Raw genomic sequence first — 21,876 nt, 5'->3', positions numbered from 1 at the left:
AAAGACCCAGTTTCGTTAGCTGGGTATATGTTAATTTTCCACTATGACCATACGCCAACATTGTAGTCTAGAATATAATTCATGAATACAATTTTTTTTCTATTGATCTTGTGTGTTGATCAATTTGCTGTCTACTGAGTTTTTCCATTCAAAAAGGTGTTTCCTTAAAAAACGCAAAACACTGTGTAAGGAGCACATGCCCGTTATTGAGGTCCGTTATTGTGATGTAAACACTCAATGCAATATTGGTTATTAAGCGATTGAACATGATCAATATTCAGTTGAAAGTAGGCCAGTACTGGTGCACAATTAGAACCAAATTCATATCGCACATTTCTATTCTGTCAGATTTCGGCTATCTATAGCGTTGCATTACAGAACAACTTACACATTATCCAATGTTCCATACTTACCCATGTAATAATGTTGCCAAAGAAGCCACCAGGACAAATTATTTCATAGACTGTATGTAATAAGCAATAAAATTCTTTCTAAGACAGGTATGATCAGGTATACGGTAAGTTGCATATTTTTGAATCTCGGACGTGGAATAACACAGGCCTAGACAAATTGCATTAAAGTGCAAAAACTCTAATATTGGGGAGGGGGTGGGGGTAGTTGCCGTTTCACAATTTCAACTGGCTTGCTGGTAATTTTGATGATTTTGAGATATTGAGATTTGAGACATGAATATCAATAATGTGTTCATTTTTTTTTTTATAAATTTCCTGTTTACAAAACATTGAATTTTTCGAAAAACTAAGGATTTTTTTTTATCCCAGGCGTAGATTAGCTTAGCCGTATTCAGCACAAATATTTGGAATTTTGGATCCTCAGTGCTCTTCAACGTTGTACTTGTTTGGCTTTATAAATATTTTGATATGAGCGTCACTGATGAGTCTTATGTAGACGAAACGCGCGTCTGGCGTACTAAATTATAATCCTGGTACCTTTGATAACTATTATAACATAAGCAACACGACGGGTGTCACATGTGGAGCAGGATCTGCTTACCCTTCAAAATCACCTGAGATCACCCCTAGTTTTTGGTGGGGTTCGTGTTGCTTATTCTTTAGTTTTCTATGTTGTGTCATGTGTTCTATTGTTTGTCTGTTCCTTCATTTTTAGCTCGGCGTTGTCAGTTTATTTTTGATTTATGAGTTTGACTGTACTTCTGGTATCTTTCGTCCCTCTTCCTTCATAAGGTCTATTTTTCGTATTAATTGTTCGATCGAAAGAATTCAAAGCTTTACTAGAAAAAATTCCCACTGCCACAGATTTATATAAATAAGAAGATGTGATATGAATGCCATCTCTCCACCTAAATCACAACGAATAAAAAGATAACCATTGTAGTTCAAAGTGCTACATTCAACACTGAGCCTTCACTTACACTGAACAACAAGATATCAAAGGCACTAAAATGACTAGTGTAAAACAGGATCACAAACTGTCTAATCTGTATGCATAAACGAGAAACAACAACAACTGAAAAACAGGATCCTGACTTAAGACAGGGTTTAAACGTTTTAACAGGCACCAACCTTCATCCTAACCAGAGACAGTAGAGTAACATTACGACATAAAAGACAATGTATAAAACATCGATTGAAATGTCTCAACTCGTTTGTTGCTGTGTTACATATATGTTTTTCGTTCATTATTTTGTACATGAATTATGCCGTTAATATCCTCGTTTGAATTGGTTTATGATTGTCATTTCGGAACCATTGATAGCTGACAATATCATATGGGCCTTTCTCATTATCGTACTGGTGCCTATAGTTTTGATATTATGTGCCATTGAGTGCCTTGTGAAGATTTATCTCATTGACAAACACACCACATCTACTTTTTTTTTTATTTTAACCAAAAAAATTAAGTAAACATTCACTGCAGAAATCAGTTCGAACTATGACACAATATAAAAACAATATTGAATTGTAAGTACCTTTATAACATAGACGCTATTTCTATCAGAATTCGATTCTAAAAATTGTCCACGCAGTCAACTTTGTTCGTCATGCAATTCACTCTGTTTTTTGTTTGTTACCACGATTTTTCTTATTAATGATTCATTGTCATTTCGGGGACTTTTATAGCTGACAAGGATGTTTGGGCTTTCGCTCATTGTTGAAGGCCGTACGGTGGCCTATAGTTGTTAATTTCTGTGTCATTTTGGTCTCTTTTGGAGAGTTGTTTCCTTGGCAATCATACCACATCTTTTTTTTTATATCATGTTACATGAACATCGGTAAACTATTTTGACTTAATTCATGGTATCAAGTTTGTTTTATATCAAGAGATGTTATCTGATAAAACACTTTCAACAGGACTCCAGCACATGCAATGCAAAATAACAAGAAAGATATTTGTTTTAACTAAAATTTTATTTCAATAGTAGAATTTGTTTTCCTTCATCTCTGGCCTAAAAGTTCCTCCTGATCTGAAAATTTCTCTAAATTTGTTTTTTTTGGATCGTAAAACAAGGTAAAAACAAAACAGAACAATCAAAATTTGTAGAAAGTGATTAACTTGGAAATATCGAATCAATTAGTCGGCAAACAAGTACAGAATATATGTAAACATGACCAAGATGTCTATCTACCATAGTCACCTGAAATATAAAGGAAACATGATTAAAATCTACCATAAATACCCAAATATAAAGGAAACCCAAAACTCTTGAACCAAATAATTTAAATGATTAAATTAAGATGTCAGACGAAGCCACATTAGTTTCATTTATTCTTGTATCGGACTAATCTGTGATGCTTATAATAATATAAACGACGAACCATTCGAATATTAAACTTGTTTTCCTTTTACCAAAGAAAATCCGATCAATTATAGAATACACGTTCATACAATAGTAATGAAAAAAATATGTTGCAATAATATATAACTTTAAAATCTTTGGTATTAATGACATGCAAATAAATAACTTTTTCAAGACTTTGAACATCGAGGACCTATAAACTGGTTACCATCGTTCAGAGTTTTAGTAGACACATGTCCTTAATCAAGTTCTTGGAATGGTAATAGTTGGTTTAATGATGTATGCATAAAAGTTTAGGTCTGTATTTAGAAAACACTACATATTATTCAATGTCTTTAATGTATATGTTAAGTTATAAGGAACAAATAGATTTTTTTTATAAAAGATACGCTGTCGTTATAGAAATCTGAATAAAAGTATGTGTTTGTTATAATTGTCAAATTCATTTATAAATACAAATCTAAGCAACGAATTAATACATTATTTTATGGTGTATTTATCTGTGTTTGTATTAGACAATGGAAAAAATGTCGCTATTTCGTGTCTAAGCAACTTAATATAATGTGGTTTGATTACAAGTACAGATTTTCGAGGATTTATTTTTAACTCGAAGACGGATTGACTTTCGCTGATGTTTGATTTCGTGGTTTTGCAAACTAAGAATACAGTCATAAAAAATTGTAATTCGGTTTTTGAACGCATAAGCTACTAACTAATGTTATAAGGTTACATTTATTTCCAGAAATATGAAGTATTTCTACTTTTATTATAGATGTTTAATATTTCTGACTAGGGTTATTTCGTTTTACAATATATTTTGAACATGATTGATCATGGTTTGTCCTTTTACTTCTTAAAAAAAATTAACAATATTTATTCTTTATCACCAATATATGTAAACTAGCTTACCATTGCAGTAAAAGGAATAACATGATTTGTACATATAAGCTGAAACAAAACATGACAGACTTGTTAGATTAAAATCATAAAATAAACACAAATAATAATCATAGAAAATATATAAAATAAAATTGAATGGTAATAAATTATTCAATTGACACTACATGTAGCAAATATAGGAAAACTAAGATAGCATATTTGAGATGCATATAATATCAAGATGGTATACATGTACACGACAACCGCTTTAAGTTGAAAAACTTGTGTCTTATCCATTTATCATTTTTAACAATAAAATATGTTTAAACTAACCATTTTTGATGATTTTGACTTTATTATGTTGCAGGAGTTTTCTTCAGTGAAATATAAAGATTTTCGTGTTGCTGCTGTATGACAACTTAGTTATGCATCAGCATATTCCTTCGTGTTGTGACATTTGATTTTGAGCGGTTTTGAGGAAGCTTAATAAAAAAGGATGCTTTGGTCGTGAAAGATTCAAAATTCTTTTAAATATCTTGCGATTTAATCTTTCACACCATCATTTTTAACTTAATAGAGTGCATTCAAAATGAAAATTGAATGTTTCCGACTTGCCTTTTATAATTATCTTGTTTTTTACCGTTTTGATAAAGATAAAAAAAAAAAAGTGGTCATCGGAATTTTCAGAACCGTTTCCATTCACTACATTAATTGCCCCCTCCCCCCAACAAAAAATATGATAAAATAAATGACTTACTTCCCTCTGTATATTGCTTGCAGATAACTTTACATACTACAAGATAAGAATATGTAAATTGAAATGTGTTATCAATTCCCTGTTTCAGAATATAATGCATTCTGCAATATTTTCAAAACCGTACACCAAAAACGTTGTAATTGGTTAAAACGTTCTAAACAATTGAAATTTAACCAATGACGTAACGTTATTTCATTTGGGTGTTCGCGATTACCCAAACAATGCTTTAAGGCGAATTGCTCAATAATACTAACATTTGAATTGTTTCTTCTTCAGTGTATTCATATAATCGCCCACGTTTACTACTCAGAGAATTGTAGCTGATCGTTATACGGTTTTTTTCCCAGAAAAAATGCTCAGGAATTCATCGTTTCAAAATCTAATCCACTCTCGGTAATATTGACAAAATTGAACCCCAAAATACTATCATTGGCTAACAACATCCAAAACAACTAAAACTAAACCAATGAGGTGACGTTGTTTCTTTTTTTTTTGGTACGAACTATGAGATTATCTATGGTCCTTCAAATTCTGAAATGTCGAATCGAACTCATATAAACGAACTATTTTAATGGAGACCAAATTGTTTGAACGACATAACCAGAACTAAATAGTCCCAACTTTTCTGCTTACAATGCTCATGTCGAGTAAATCACATCTTCTTTTTTATGTTCAGTGATGCTCGATGCCAAATTATTTGAAAAAAATTTGTTCAAAATATGAAGTGCTGACAAAACCAAAATGTACAAAAGGTAAAGCAAAATGAATTTTGGCATGTGCGACGTTTTTCGATGGAATATATTTTCTTCATTTTAACTTTTATGTGAATACGTTAATTCTAAACTGATAAGAAATAAGGAAATACAAATCTGTGTGATCGAATGTTTGAGGGCCTTGTATTATTTTTTCTTATTGACAAACTAATGCCGATACTTACGATAGCACTTTCCAGTTTTTTTGTAACAGTATTCATTATATCTACACTTCACATGAGGACATTTCGTAGAAGCTGAAATATAATACATAATTGAAAATTACTTTAAATTTTTTTTTTCACTAATGCAAAACCGCTGACTGTGCGATATGGGTTTAACTCATCAGTAGTTGCCGTACGGTGACCTGTAAATATAACTTTTACGCCATTTACTCTCCAGAAAAGAGTTATCTTATTGGCAATCACATCACATCTTATTATTTCGTTTTGGTTTTTCTTAAAAATCTGATGTGCATCGTTTTTGATTAATAGGAACAAGATAAATAAAAAGAAACAATTCAATATATTAAGAGTAATGAATCTCTTTATTAAAAAAAAAAACGTTTATCCGGTCAAGGAAACAATATAGATCTGTTTAAAATTCATAGCATTACGCAATGTTTGTTTTATCTTGATAGATACATTAGAAATTTAAGCATAACACATTTTTGTTCTTAGCGGTACGCATTTACGAAAGTGATCTTGTCATCCGTAAACAGGTAATACCTAAAACAATTGTCTTGATAAGCACAAATTAAGGACAATTGAGTAAAAATTTGTTTTAAACATATACATTTATTGATCTTTTTAAGGTACGTAACTGTTCTTATATATATCAAAGATGAATAGAAAACATTATTACCTTTACACGCGTTTTCATGGTAATAGTACCCCTGTTGACATTCACATTTGGGTCCATAATCTGTATTTTTACAAACCTGGTTGTCTTTACAAGCATGATGTGCGCATGTTTTCACTGAAAAAGAAATCGTTTGCATAAACATGCATATAGGGTTTTGTGTTTCGTAATTTCTCAAAGGAATGTGAATTTTGATCCAGTGAAAAAAAAGGGTATTTATTTTCTAGTTGAACTTACAATCAGACCCGTTGTGCGTTTGTTTTGGTGTTGACATTACATGTTCATTTTCTGTTCAGAAATTTACTTTTCTTGACGTGTTTAATTATTCGAAACATGTTTAAGCATTTCTAACCACAGCCACAGGCTCTGCTGCAATTGGTAGAACTTGTAGGAATGTTTCGTTTTGTTGGTGTTCAACTTCGACTGGTATTTGCCCAATGAATTATTTTTATTCGAGCACCATATGTGAGTATATACGGACTAATGTTTTGGTTTGTATCTTTAATCGGTTTTTATAATAATAATCATTTGTTTTTTGTTACGAAAAATTGTAGTATATAAAATAAGTTTATGAAGTAACTATATATGTTTTGAATTCTCCTCTGAATTATTCTACTTTTGATTAATATTCTCTCTCGGCTATTGATACATTTTGTGCAAAGTTTTTGTTTTGTTTCCTTGATTTGAATCTAGGTTAACTAGTGTCACCTTAATTTACCTTTACATCCATTTACAGTATAATAGTGTCCATTCACACATTCACATTTTGGTCCATTTATTGTTTGTTTGCACTCTTGGTGTTCACCACATTTGACATGGTGTTGACATGTTTTCACTGAAATATAGATCGAACGTCGTTTGCATTGTAATTTTATGTATCAATGGCTTTAGAATGAAGATTGTACGTCACGTGACTCATATTGAGAATTCAACCTATAGTTACTGGTAACTTCCGTAGTATAGAAGTTTTTGTTTTGTTTCCTTGATTTGTAATCTACATAAACCATTACTTCATTTTAACATAGGTTAACTACTATCGCCTTTATTTACCTAGATTTGTATCTATATAAACCATTACTTTATTTTAACATAGGTTAACTACTATCGCCTTTATTTACCTTTAAATCCATTACTTCATTTTAACATAGGTTAACTACTATCGCCTTTATTTACCTTTAAATCCATTACTTCATTTTAACATAGGTTAACTACTATCGCCTTTATATCTACATAAACGATTACTTCATTTTAACATAGGTTAACTACTATCGCCATTATTTACCTTGATTTGTAGTCTACATAAACGATTACTTCATTTTAACATAGGTTAACTACTATCGCCATTATTTACCTTTAAATCCATTTGCAGTATAATAGTATCCTTTCACACATTCACATTTTGGTCCCTTTGGTGTTTATTTGCACTTTGGCATTAGAATGAAGATTGTACGTCACGTGACTCATTTTGAGAATTCAACCTATAGTTACTAGTAACTACTATTTTTGAGGTAATCTTTATAACTTGTTATAATAAATAAAAAAGATATGCAGGTGCTGTGAATGTGTTTGATTAAAACATTGTTTAATCTTTTTCTGTCATTTGAATAAACATTTTCAAATTCTTAAGTCAAATTTGAATTTCATGATGCTGAAAAACTCTTTAGTTCTGGGCATTTGTTCGGATGTGAAGTAAAAATGTAGATAAGACTTTTAAAATTAACATACAAAAATTGGTGGTATACATTTCATCATGTTTCCTGGATTTGTATATTTTTTATTTTAACATCCGTTAACTACTGTGGCCTTAATTTACCTATACACTCGTTGTTCACAGGTACTTTTCCGGCTGTACAATATATGCACTTAAATGATCCTGGTAGGTTCTCACATATTTGTTTACTCCGATCACAATTATCTTGTTTTGTGGCACACTCGTCGATATCTATATGAATAAAACAAAACACATATAATACTATATATTAAAATTAATTGAACACAAAATGAAAATTGTGAATCAATTACTTCAATTAAATAAGTAAAATTTGACAGTGTGCATCAATCTGGAATTAAACATAGTTCTTCATATTACTGTTATTGAAATCCGAGCACATCAAAAGGAAAAAAAAATTGTCAGTTAATTCTAGATTTAGAATAAAATATGTTTTTACCACATTGCTTTTTAATTGTAACATATTGCAAAATTGAAATCTCAGGATTCTATTTATCATTTCCTTTTAAAATTCTAGTTTAAACAGTCCGTGTATAAAACAAAAAATTGTGACGGGCGTATAAAAAGTCGTAAATAAATGAAAAAAATCTAAAAACAAATATAAGGGAATACACGTGTATTAAACCATTGTATGCCTTAACGTACAGTAGAAATTATATACATATTCAACCCTAATATACTATTTGGCTTTCTGCGAGTTGATCAGTTTCCACTGTTACACCTAAATAATGGGTGTTTGGAATACATCAGAAAGGTGTATATTTTATAATTCTTTAACTTTATTTCTGCATACCATAATTAGAATAACAAATAATATTGTTTGTAGTAAACCATATATGACATCTGAGTTTAAATACACGGTTATGGGCAAAGTAATTTTAAAATGCTTTTATAAAATTTCGTCTAAATACTCGAGTTATGATCGTCTTTCAAAAGTTACGACCATCTTGTGTCGGTTACGACCATTATCCAAAATACTTTATCCGGATATGGTGTTAAAAACATTAGCACCGTTTGTTGTGGTTAACCATCTTTGCAGCAAATTTATTGTTCTCTACTTCGTATTAAAATTAATATAGAGATTCATTTTGTTACACCTTGTGATCAATTTATTTGGCAATCGGCAATGGCAGTCAGCAGGGTTAAAGAACATCAGTTGTTCGACCTGCTAGTCAAATGCGTTTTGTTATACTATATATTTTTTTAACTCTTTTGGTCTTTTGGAAAATGTTTTGTTCTTCCCTCGCAGGGATTGGAACCCATGCTACTGAGATATCGTGACACCAAATCGCCTGCACTGTAGCCGTCCCGCTAGACCAGACGACCACCTGGGCTTCATAAAATGAAGCTTTCGGTGGCCGGGTATTACCTTTCCACGTCAGTTTTAATCTAGCGTCGTACTACAGTACATGATATATAAGGCAGGAAGATGTTATTTTTACAGATCAGCTAAATTATCTATAGTAAATATATATATATAAACGCCTACAAAGTGTACACAACAATACCAATAACCAAAAAAAGGAACTATAAATGTAATTATATATAAAAATTTCGGATAACAGATATCCTTCATCAGTATGATTGTGATGTAAAATGAACCATATATCAGTCTACTTAGATTAAACTATAACAATCTTATATATTTCAAGATTGTTATAGTTTAACGCCTGCTACTCTGAAACAACATACATGTGTACTTCGACCAGCAGTATTTGACCAAAAAGTGGAAATTACTGTCACTCTTTCGTTGAATAGGTTTGCAACTAATTTTGGAAACTGAATCTCTTATAGGTATTTATGTTTATATATAAAAATATTTTGGTGGTAAAAATTTCATCATGTTTCCTGGATTTGTATATTTTTTTAATATTAACATCCGTTAACTACTGTGGCCTTAATTTACCTATACACTCGTTGTTCACAGGGACTTTTCCGGCTGGACAATATATGCACTTAAATGATCCTGGTAGGTTCTCACATACTTGTTTACTCCGAATACAATTATCTTGTTTTGTGGCACACTCGTCGATATCTATATGAATATAACAAAACACATATTTCTTTATATTAAAATCAATTGAACGCAAAATGAAAATTGTGAATCAATTACTTCAATTAAATAATTAACATTTGACAGTGTGCATCAATCTGGAATTAAACACAGTTCTTTATATAACTGTTATTCAAATCCGAGCACATCAAAATGAAAAATAAATTTCAGTTAATTTCTAGATTTAGAATAACAATTTGTTTTACCACATTTCTTCTGAATTGTAACATATTGCAAATTTGAAATCTCAGGATTCTATTTATCATTTCCTGTTAAAATTCTAGTTTAAACAGTCCGTGTCTAAAACAAAAAAAAATTGACGGGCGTATAAAAGGTCGTAAAGAAATGAAAAAAATCTTTAAAAAAAATATGAGGTAATACACGTGTATTAAACCATTGTATGCCTTAACGTACAGTAGAAATTATATACATATTCAACCCTAACATACTATTTGGCTTACTGCGAGTTGATCAGTTTCCACTACTACTCCTAAATAATGGGTGTTTGGAATACATCAGAACGGTGTATGTTTTAGAATTCTTTAAATTAATTTCTTCATACCATAATTAGAGTAACACATAATATTGTTTGTAGTAAACCATATATGACATCTGAGTTTATAAACACGGTTATGTGCAAAGTAATTTTAAAATGCTTTTATAAAATTTCGTCTAAATACTCAAGTTACGATCGTCTTTCAAAAGTTACGACCATCTTGTGTCGGTTACGACCATCATCCAAAATACTTTATTCGGATATGGTGTTAAAAAAATTAGCACCCTTTGTTGTGGTTGCCCATCTTTGCCGCAAATTTATTATTTTCTACTTCGTATTTTAATTAATATAGAGATTCATTTTGTTACACCTTGTGATGAATTTATTTGGCAATGAGCAATGGCAGTCAGCAGGGTTAAAGAACATCAGTTGTTCGACCTGTTAGTCAAATGCGTTTTGTTATAATATATTTTTTCACTCTTTCGGTCTTTTGGAAAATGTTGTTTGTGCTGTATTTAGACCCCTCAAAAACGAAATTTGTTACATTCACACATATAAATATTGCGGTTTTTATCCAACGCAATCATAGGTTTGAACGTTGTTTTCAATTTAGACTTGTTTATATTTATATCGTTTGGGCTTGTATTATATTTTCCCTCCGGTTTATATAATCCGTTCATCCTATTTTGACTCTTTAAAATTCAAGAGTCTATCCTAAATTGAGGTTAATTAAATGGTCTTCCAAATACTTTTCGATCCCTAACATCACTGAAAAACATTAATTGTCGAAATCCGGATATGGTGTAAAACGATTAGCACCTTTGGTTGTGGTTTATCATCTTTGCCGCACATTTATTATTTTCTACATCGTATCAAAATTAATATAAGGATCCATTTTGCTACACCTTGTGATCAATTTGTTTTGGAATCAGTAATGGCAGTCAGCAGGGTTAAAGAACATCAGTTGTTCGACCTGTTAGTCAAATGCGTTTTGTTATAATATATTCACTCTTTTGGTCTTTTGGAAAATGTTGCTTGTGCTATATATGTTGACAAATATTTCGGCTTAACTAATAGCCTTCTTCAGTGTCAAATCACTGAAGAAGGCTTTTGGTTATTTATATATATATATATATATATATGTTACAGTGAATTTGTATAATCAGGGATTATGTAGAATGCCTGATTTTTCAGGGAATATGTAGAATCACTAAAACCATTAGTAAATATATATAATCCCTGAAAATGACCAGTGATTTTACATAATCACTGAACTTTTTAATAATTATTTTACAAATTCCCTAATATGATTTCAGGAATTATGAATAATTTAATGATCCTTTGTAAAAAAAATAATATAGACCTTGCCAGTTGAAATAATTTTGCTTTCAAACACAGAGGATGATCTAAAAGATATAATCAACACAGGGTTTCGAGATAAAGTTGAAGACTTTCAAAATTAATAATATCAACATTCCCTTTATAGCAATAGCTTTACATGTATTGTTTGTTTATTAAAAGCCAGCGTCTAATGAATATTCAGGTAAAAAAAGAAGATGCGGTGTTATTGCCAATGAGACATCTGTCAACAAGTGACAAACATGTCACAGAAATTAACATCTATAGGTCACCGTACGGATTCAACAATGAGCAAAGCCCATACCGCATAGTCAGGCTATAAAAGGCCCCGAAATGAAAATGTAAAACAATTCAAACGAGAAAACTAACGGCCTTATTTATGCTCTATTTTTAAACCACAAAGCATGTTATTTGTGATACATGTAAAGCAAATGGTGAAGAAGATTATGGAACATCTGTTTTGTGTGGATGTTTTTGTTTGTTTAAATGAACAAGACATTCAAATTGTGAGAACTTAGGCATCTAAATGTAGGAAAAACAGGCAGAACTTAGGATTGACACATATAAACAAATTTTAGAGGAATCTTGCATTTGGTGTAATATTCTCATAGCAATTCCACATGGTAAAAAAGGAAAAGGAAACCCGAAAAACATTATGACAATTGTTTAAAAAAAAAGTCTGAAAAAGGATATCACCTGACTACAAAACATGGTATCTTTCTTGCTCGAATCGGTTCAAGGTTGCAAATTCCCATCTTTTGTTGTGGGAACCTTCAGATGTTTTACTGAACACTTTATTTCACTTAGACGTGTCGTTAAAATCTGATTCGATATGTGCAGGAAAAGGTTTTCTAAAATGTGGATATTGTGGTAACAACAGATGTGAAGCATATTATTTAAAAAAAATTGGGTTATCATTTTGATATATTGTGCTTAGCATTTTACAATTGATGTTACTTTATTATGATGTTTTTATGTGATTTTATAGAATAAATAATTTCAATTTCATTCATTTTCTTTATAAATAAAACTTTTTCTTCATTTCAGTTATTATGTAGAATCCCTGACGTTTTTTCTAGTGATTATACATAATCCCCGAAAATTTTAGTGATTATATATAATCCCTAAACTAGCCAGTGATTCTACATAATCTCTGAAAATTACAGGGATTCTACATAATCACTGATTATACAAATTCACTGTAACATATATACATTTATAGTTCGAATCCCGGCGAGGGAATAACAAAAAAGTTGCTAATGCAAATTTACAGAGCTTACATTGTTAGGCTGATGTTTACACGAATTATATATCTATATATTTAGACGAATATATACATGTTCTCGAATTTGGTAACATTTTGTCTTGATATTATTCAGTTTCTTTTTTATGTCTATGATTTGCCTATTCTTAGTAGATTAACGAAAGTTTAACATCGGGTAACTATTTTAGCCTTTATTTACCTTTACATCCGTTTTCAGTAGAATAGTATCCCGCTGCACATTGACATTTTGGTCCCCCTATATTTACGCAAACTTCATTGTCCTTACACTGGACATGGTCACATGTTTTCACTAAAATATAATTCGAACGTTATATACATTCATTTTAAAGAAATAATGTTTCAATGGCAGAGGAATGAATTTTGTACCATTTCGCAATACTTTAATTGCGAAAAGAGGGACGAAAGATACCAAAGGGACAGTCAAACTCATAAATCTAAAACAAACTGACAACACCATGGCTAAAAATGAAAACGACAAACAGAAAAACAATAGTACACATGACACAACATAGAAAACTAAAGAATAAACAACACGAACCCCTCCAAAAACTAGGGGTGATCTCAGGTGCTCCGGAAGGGTAAGCAGATCCTGCTTATGCGAATTCAACATTTAGTAGCAGTTAACTACCGTAGTATGGAGAGTGTCTTTTATAACTCGGTCTAATGAATGAATACAATACAGAAACGTCTGCTACTCTAAAACAACATACTTCGACCCGCAGTATTTAACCAAAAAGTGGAAATTACTGTCATCTCTCGTTGAATAGGTTTGCAATTAATTTAGGAAACTCAATCTCTTATAGGTATTTATGTTTATATATATATATATATTGGTCGTAAAAATTTCATCATGTTTTCTGAATTTGTGTATTTTTTAAATTTTAACATCCGTTAACTACTGTGGCCTTAAATTACCTATACACTCGTTGTTCACAGGGACTTTTCCGTCTGGACAATATGTGCATTTAAATGATCCTGGTAGGTTCTCACATATTTGTTTACTCCGATCACAAGTATCTTGTTTTGTGGCACACTCGTCGATATCTATATGAATATAACAAAACACATATTACTATATATTAAAATCAATTCAACACAAAATGAAAATTGTCGATCAATAACTTCAATTTAATAATTAAAATTTGACAGTGTGCATCAATCTGGAATTAAACATACTTCTTGATATAACTGTTATTAATATCCGAGCACATAAAAATGAAAAATAAATTTCAGTTAATTTCTAGATTTAGAATAAAATAAATATTTAACCACATTTCTTCTTAATTGCAACATATTTCAAACTTGAAATCTCAGGATTCTATTTATTATTTTCTGTATAAAATTCTAGTTTAAACAGAACGTGTCTAAAACTCTAGAAAGAACATCCTTTAACCTATCAATAAAAAATGATCATATTTTTTTTCAGATTAAATAATCTTGACTTATGATACCATATAAAAATGATCATAGTTGTATAAACGACAGTCCCAAATACATGTAACAGTTGACTAGAAAATGTTTCCAAATTAAAAAAAAAAAACGTGGTAATCTCTGGTGACCCTCAGTTAAATTTCTAATCATTTTGATAACTTATGTTAACTGAACCATTAAATTACCTACTACACATATATATATATATAAAATCGTAAGTCTTTTTGTTTGAAAGCACTAATTTGTGTATTTCCGTTATGTATAACCAAACAAATAAAGTACGTAAGTTTCTTTTAAACAGTGTCAATAGAAAAAAAAATGGTGAACACTCGAATAATAATACCTAGAACATTTATGGCAAAACTGGAAAGATATTAGTTCTTAATGTCATATGAAACCGCAAATTAAAAAGAAATGATGCATATGTTTTAACTAAATGGATAGTTTTCATTACAAAACGTTATTACATATACTATATTTATTGAAGAAAATTCTGTAATATGTCCACATTTAGAAGAAGTATATTTTTTGAATTGCTTGCTTCCAGGAAGCAATTCGCCGAAATCATTTCCGTATTCAAGTGACCTAAGCATGACCCTTCTCGTTAAAATCCGGTGATCGCAATACGCAAAGATCTGTCATTAAAAACTGTTATTTGATTGTATATGTTATACACGTGCTCAATATCTATGCTTCTTTGTTGATTGTTTACTATAAGGTGACAGTCGATAAACTACGGTTTAAAGAAAATCAATTAGCTGCCATATTTGTTATATCATAACAGGCAGAGACAAAAAGTAAATGACCATTATACGATATTTTTGCATAATAAATGATGGAATATTCCACAGAAAACTAAATTCATGATATATACATGCATTGGTTTAAGAATTGGATAAACATTATCTTTTCATATGACTTTAAACAGACATTTAAATGTATTTACCTACGCATTGACCGTCTTTTTTCTCGAAACCATCTTTACAGTCACAAACTCTCCCATTATCAGTATCTCTACACTTTTCAGTTGCTGCATTGCAGGCATCTGGTTTGTCTTCACATCTTGGCGCTGTAGTAAGTATATAAGACTAGTGTATTTCCTTCAATAGTGTTTCAGTGTTGTGCGATTATAAGCAGTTTTATTGCAGTTCTATTTACGGGGCGTACAAACACGTGATAAGTTTTTAATATTTAAAACTAAAAAAGTGATAACACCGTAAGAACAAACCATAACATTGAGGTAGAAAGCATGTCCCCTATTAATAATTGACATCTAATACAAGCATTGTTGCGTCTTTCCTAAGGTACTTTGTTAGTATTTTTATTTGTTTTTATTTATATGTTTCGGAGTTTCGTGTGACGTTTGTTTTCGCTGATCTAGTATAAACAAAATTTGGGTCAAGCTGAAGCCTGCCTCCGGATACGGTATTTAGGCACTGTGTTGAAGACTCATCGGGGTCCTTTGGATATTTTCTACTCTTTGGTCGGTTTGTTGTTCCTTTGACACATTTTACATTTCCATTCCCAATTTTATTTGGTTACAGAATCGCTGACGAAGTAGTTACAAGTTGGTAACCGAACAAAATTCCACCAATAAAAAAGAAAATAATATATATCACACACGGTATAGATGAAGTCACACCAGACTAATGCAATAATGACAAATGTTCAGATTTATGAGTAGGACCATATGTTTTATATGCGGAATAAAAAAAGTCTTATGGTACCAATAAATTAATAAATGAGCTGTTTCATAAATCACTATAAATACCCAACACTAAATTATATTTATTCATTATGTTAAACTAAAAAAACTAAAATAGCGTGCCTAATCGAGTCCGTCTTATTCATAAACATACGAAAATGTGCTAATTTGCAAAATCTGCCACAGGGACTTAATGCAATAACAGTTTACAACTATAGGTCATCGTATGGTCATCGTCTAAACAGAGAACATTACAGTCGTAATGATCTAAGTAATCGAAATATTAACTATCGATTAAGATTTAAAAAGAAAGTTTTAACAATGCACCTCTTAACTCTGAATGCTTTGATGTTGTAGATGAGTGACAAGGACTGTTATTATGATTTTACATTATAGTTAAAGATTTGACTTATATTGATGTCAATTAATTGTCTTACCTTCACATTTCTTGCAGTCATCCACAACTACAAAAAAAAACAGTTGAATAAGGATAACATGTGCTCCAAAAATAGCCAAACTTCGAATTTTCAGTTGCAAGTATTTAAGGAGTAGTGTATACTAGTTCAAAGGTAAATATGAAAATTAATATTGATTTAAAAATCTAGTCATAAAAAATCTTTATTGCTTAAAACTATTTTATACACTCAAGTTTCAACTATTTGCCTATATCACGAAAGTTAAATTCCAAAATATTGAAAGCCTCGTTTCCATTTGTCGAAAAGCTTTTGGAACAAACAATGAAAACTTGTTTGACGATTCGATTGAATTGTTATCTTCTTTCCAGTACACGTACAGAAAGTAAATTTGTATTTGCAATTTTGGGCCCTCAATTCTCTCCAACTTCGTACTTATTTTGTCTATTTAGTTGTTTTTTCATAAGAGCGCCACAGGTGAGTCGTTTGAAGAATATTTTTTTTCCACAGATTGTTGAATAAATGGTGGGAATTGAGGGCACATTATATATATTTCCATATTTTGAATTGATAATCTTAGGAAAATGTCAATGAAATGTAGAGGCATTACCTTTGTGCAAGGTAGACAGGTTAAACAATAACCAAATCACTCGTGTTTTATATTTTAAAAAAATCAATCAGCCATGATAAATACAAACATCGCCCAAGAAGGGTTTGGATTGAATCTGTCTTTTACAAAAATCATACATTTGTATGGTTCACAGATCAAAATTGTAGTAAAAGTTTGAGACAAACAACAAGAGAAAATTAAATGGGAGAGTAAAAAAGTATTAACAAAATTACAGAGCTCAAAGGTAAATTCAAAAAGGAGCAAGTCCATAAAAATGACAAAATTAGACGTTAGACTGTACGAACGAATAGAAAACAGCTGTCATATTCCTTGCTTTGATCGGTGTTTTCTTTTTTAGATTGGAAATTGGAGTGTTAAAATCATTTTTGGTACCTAAATAATTTTTTCATTGGAAGCATGATAAAAAATTAATGGCATAAAAATTACGGCACAGATGTGGTCCTTTAAAAGCTGATTTATACAGAGTTCATTTAGTAAATGACCAAAGTTGTGAATGTAGGTGTCAATCAAAAGATTCGAATATTTTTTTCCTTAGAATGTTCACTCTACATAAATTAAAGAAATCAGCCTTCTGAAAACAATCAACACTTAGTTACCATAATACATACTTTATTTGGAACAGACGAAATTAGTGTTGAACAAAACACAATCCTTTTCAGAAATATATATAGATATACACGCAATACAAAACGATTCTTTGATTAATATTGCTGAATTTTAAAGTGTACTCGACTCGTATCCAACTGTAACTGTTTAAACATACTATATTTATTTTATAAATTTTTCATATTGTACGGAATTATATAGTTGCTGGTCATCTTGAAATTTTGTAAATTGTACTTATTTCTAGAGGATTATTTAAGTTGTTATAACTTGTATCCAATCTTATTGTATATTTAGACAATAAATATTAATAAACTAAACCATTTTTATTGCTAGTTAAACATCCCACAAATTTCAGGTAATTTTTTCTCCGAGTCTCTAGACGGTATGAAATATTAATTAATAATTGCAAAATAAAACAATGTCAATTTGACACAGAGGACAAATGAAAAAAAACCCACATTCTCACGATAAACATCGAAAACATCTAACCTATAAAATCTAGTACAATATAGAAACTTCATTTGTGAAAAAATACATACCTCCACAATCCCAAAGACAGTTCTCATATCTGAGTTGATGAGAACCTGATAAAAATAAAATAGTATACGATATTCATATTTTTATAGACAAACACTTGAACAAAGTAATAATCTCGAGACACTGAAATGCAAAGAACTGTTTCAATTGTAAACACTTCAGTAAATAAAAAATAAATGTTTACGATCATAAAATTTCGAAACAAGTTGAAAAATAGTTCACGTGAAATTATTTAAAAAAAAAAAGCTATTGAACATCGGTAAAATAATGATACCGTATAAACCGAAGTTAAAACGTCATAAATCTATTGCAATGATACGCCTCGATATGGTAAAGGGTATCCGGCTATGCACTATGTATCACCTGATATATGAATTTACGCAATAACATGTCGCGCAGTGAGTTTTGACACCAACACATAGAACCGATCTTCTATATATGCTTTGAAAAAAAGTCCAGCATTTTTTATTTTATTTATCATCGGTGATTTTTAGTTTTAACACTGTTGATTTGTCGCGACCTTAAATAAGAAATATTTGTCTTCTATCTTAATTTTGTAATAAAAAACATAATCTTAACCCGAATTACAAAGGAGACAACTCTGTAGACAATTGCCTTCGTTCATTGATCTGGTTCGGACTGGAAGGACAATTAGAAAAATATCTTCAAAATTATGTCAAAATCTCCTACACAATTGTGTTATTTCTTGAATGTATTGTGAATTGTAGAATTTCTGAAACTTTGGATAAAGGCAAAACAGTATTGCAAAATATTTTTAACAAGTGTAAACTATTTTCAATTGAATTGTAAAAGTAAAAATTTATCTTCTGAATTAATGACTTTGATATCTAAAACTTAACTTAAATTTATAAAAGATTTTCATTAACACAAATAAGTTAAAACAAAGTTTACTATTTAGATCACATATCACCGTTCAATGTAGATACATGTAGCTGTTTGGAATAAATAATTGAAACATCATTGTATTTTATTCACCAGCACCAGGCCTCGAAAGTACAAGTGTCCGAGATGAGGGACACGCCAGAAGAAGGCAAACATAGACCTGAACATGAGCGAGCTAGTATTCCCCAGATTCTCCGAAAGAAGCTAGAATCCCCGTATACATAATAGCGAGACAAAGTAGTTCCTAGTGAAAGATGACAGTCCCCCGACATTCAAGTATACTAACATTTTGGAGGTAAAGGGGAGACAACCTAACAGAGCAGCGATTTTTCCCCTTTTCCTGCATTATAGGACAATTACGTACAAATTCAAAATAGAAAAAAACATCATAAAAAACTTACTCAGATGTTTGCAGAATTGTTCACAATCTGAAAAAAAACCGTATATATTATATAAGTAAGGACACAGACGGCATTGTTTGAATACAGTGGCATTAAATTAAATACAAAGTATGTAAATGTTCTGTAAGTAAGGATTAATAAATATAAAAGATGTGGTATGAGTGCCAATGAGACAACACTCTTTCCAAGTCGCAATTTGTAAAAGAAAACCATTATGTGTCATAGTACGGTCTTCAACACAGAGCCTTTGCCCACACCGAACAGCAAGCTATAAAGGGCCCCCGGAAATGGCCAGTGTAAAACCATTTCAACAGGAATTCAAACGGTCTAATCTCATCTAACACTTACGAACTACATCAACAAACGACAACTACTAAACATCAGATTCTTGATAAAGACGGTGACGGTGACCGTATTGATTGTTTAAATACAGTGGCATTCTGATTTGTCCTTAATGAACTTTCACTCCATTTTATACACATTTTTATTTCCTTATTTTGTTATTAAATCAAATACAAATCTATCAAATTATTTTCAAATAAAAAGTCTAAAGGGTTATTAAGTAAGTTGTAATGAATTTAGTTTAACAATTTATTAAAGATACCAGACTTAAAAACACCTTTCAAAGAAAAAATATAAAAAATGAAATATAATCAGAATACTTCAACTTAAAACGGACTAGCACAATTTTGTTGGATAGGATAAGCTTGTTTTCTTATGCGTTCAGTACCCAGAGGATTATAAACGGACTAACTTCTTATAAGATTACAAAGTATACTAAAAAGTGTACAAAATACCCAAACCGCACATGGTAAATGACAATGAAAAATGTTAGAAATAAATAAAAGAACAGAAACATTTAGTCTATAAAAATTTGGAATTAAAGTAATTATTTTAGCCTTGCTACATCATAACAATGCCAGGGTAGTTACGTATGTTTAAGGTAGATGGGGATCTAAGTTTAAATCCATAGATTTTTTTAATAATTTTTCAAATTTCAGTTTATATCATGCTTTTAAAAAAAATATAATAAAAGTATTGGTATAAATGAATCTGTAAAGATGATAAAAACATGTCATTTTCTGTATTGGCATGAAAAGACTTACATATGAATTACCTTCTACTCTCGACATTTGCACATTTCATTTAAGATCTAGACCAAATGTTATCTGGTATTTCAAAATTCCAAGATGGCGGAAGACACCCTATCTACCTTTTAATAAGTTAATTGTATCCTTTTATCGGCAAAATCGTAAAAAAAAACTCCTAATTATAAAGGGCAACATTAACACCATAAGCCGGAGTAAACTATATTTAACTATTACTATATTGAAAGTTGGGAATAAGAAAATGAAATTTTTCCGTGTGTCAAAGATATCAATCAGCTTTAATTTCGTGCAAAAAAATCAATTGTTTTAAAAGATTTGGTTTTAAATAAATTATATCAACTTCGCCTGTTTTGGAAGTAATTTATGTTATGTATGTTCATTTTATAAAACAGTTATAGACAATTATGTGTAGTATCGAATATTCCGAATAAAGGCGATAACCGTTTCTTTTCTGTTAAAGATGCTGTAAGTATAATTTATTTCTTTACGTTTAGACATGTTTAATAAAATGGTTGTGTATTAATTATAAGTTTATATATTAGTCAGTATACTTACTGGTAGTAGCTGAAACTTTGCTCATAAGAACAACTGCTATAACACCTACGAACAACATTGTTCTGTTAATTTTCTGAACAGATTGAAAACTCTCTGGCGCAACAGTGAATTATACCACCTCACTACAAAATTAACCAATCACATTTAAAAAAAACATATCACGTGATCAAATACCTACACGTAAACTGCTCAATAATTAAGAAACAAAATATTCAAAAAGAACCAGATGGCTTCGACAAGAAAACAAAATTTTGTGTAAATTTATGAAAACCATGTAGTGTTTCAGCATCTGTTTGGTACAACACTTTACTTGTTAATTCAATATTGATTTGCATTTCGATTTTTATGTTTTAATATTTCTATACTTTCCCAAAATCTTATCAAAATGTTTTTTTTTCTATTTAATTAAATCTAACGGCGTGATTCCTATACAAAACAATGAACGAAAAAACAAAAATGATAGACAGCAATAAATGACAAACACTGAATTACAGGCTCCCAAAATTCAACTAACCTCAAAATATTCTATTCATTTTGTTTGATTAATTCAACAAAACATTTTATTATTTTGATGATACTGTTTCGTCAAATAACCAAGAATTCTCTAATATAATGCCGAAATCTACAGAAAAATC

General features: G+C 30.5%; 1 protein-coding gene across 4 annotated transcripts; it reads right to left on the bottom strand.

Moving 5' to 3' along the window:
• Positions 1–2,371: 2,371 nt before the first annotated feature.
• Positions 2,372–21,428, bottom strand: LOC139484889 (latent-transforming growth factor beta-binding protein 1-like). 4 transcript variants are annotated; one of them, XM_071268917.1, is made up of 15 exons: positions 21,242–21,428; positions 19,578–19,604; positions 18,276–18,320; positions 16,524–16,550; positions 15,328–15,450; positions 13,866–13,994; positions 13,129–13,239; positions 9,664–9,792; positions 7,842–7,970; positions 6,747–6,863; positions 6,032–6,145; positions 5,353–5,424; positions 4,416–4,451; positions 3,689–3,727; positions 2,372–2,617 (listed from the first exon to the last, which is right to left on the bottom strand). In XM_071268917.1, the coding sequence occupies exons 1-15, from the start codon at positions 21,297–21,299 to the stop codon at positions 2,601–2,603; spliced, it is 1,173 nt and encodes a 390-aa protein (XP_071125018.1). In that variant the 5' UTR covers positions 21,300–21,428; the 3' UTR covers positions 2,372–2,600. The 4 variants fall into 4 exon arrangements, with proteins under 4 accessions (XP_071125018.1, XP_071125019.1, XP_071125020.1 ...); XM_071268918.1 differs by lacking the exon at positions 13,129–13,239 and having other exon boundaries at positions 21,242–21,363; XM_071268919.1 differs by lacking the exon at positions 7,842–7,970 and having other exon boundaries at positions 21,242–21,356.
• Positions 21,429–21,876: the final 448 nt, after the last annotated feature.

The sequence above is a fragment of the Mytilus edulis genome, chromosome 8 (genome assembly GCF_963676685.1).
Source record: "Mytilus edulis chromosome 8, xbMytEdul2.2, whole genome shotgun sequence".
NCBI classification, from domain to species: Eukaryota; Metazoa; Mollusca; class Bivalvia; order Mytilida; family Mytilidae; genus Mytilus; species Mytilus edulis.
Note: the sequence above shows the minus strand (reverse complement) of the source record. Positions and strands in the feature narration are given on the sequence as shown.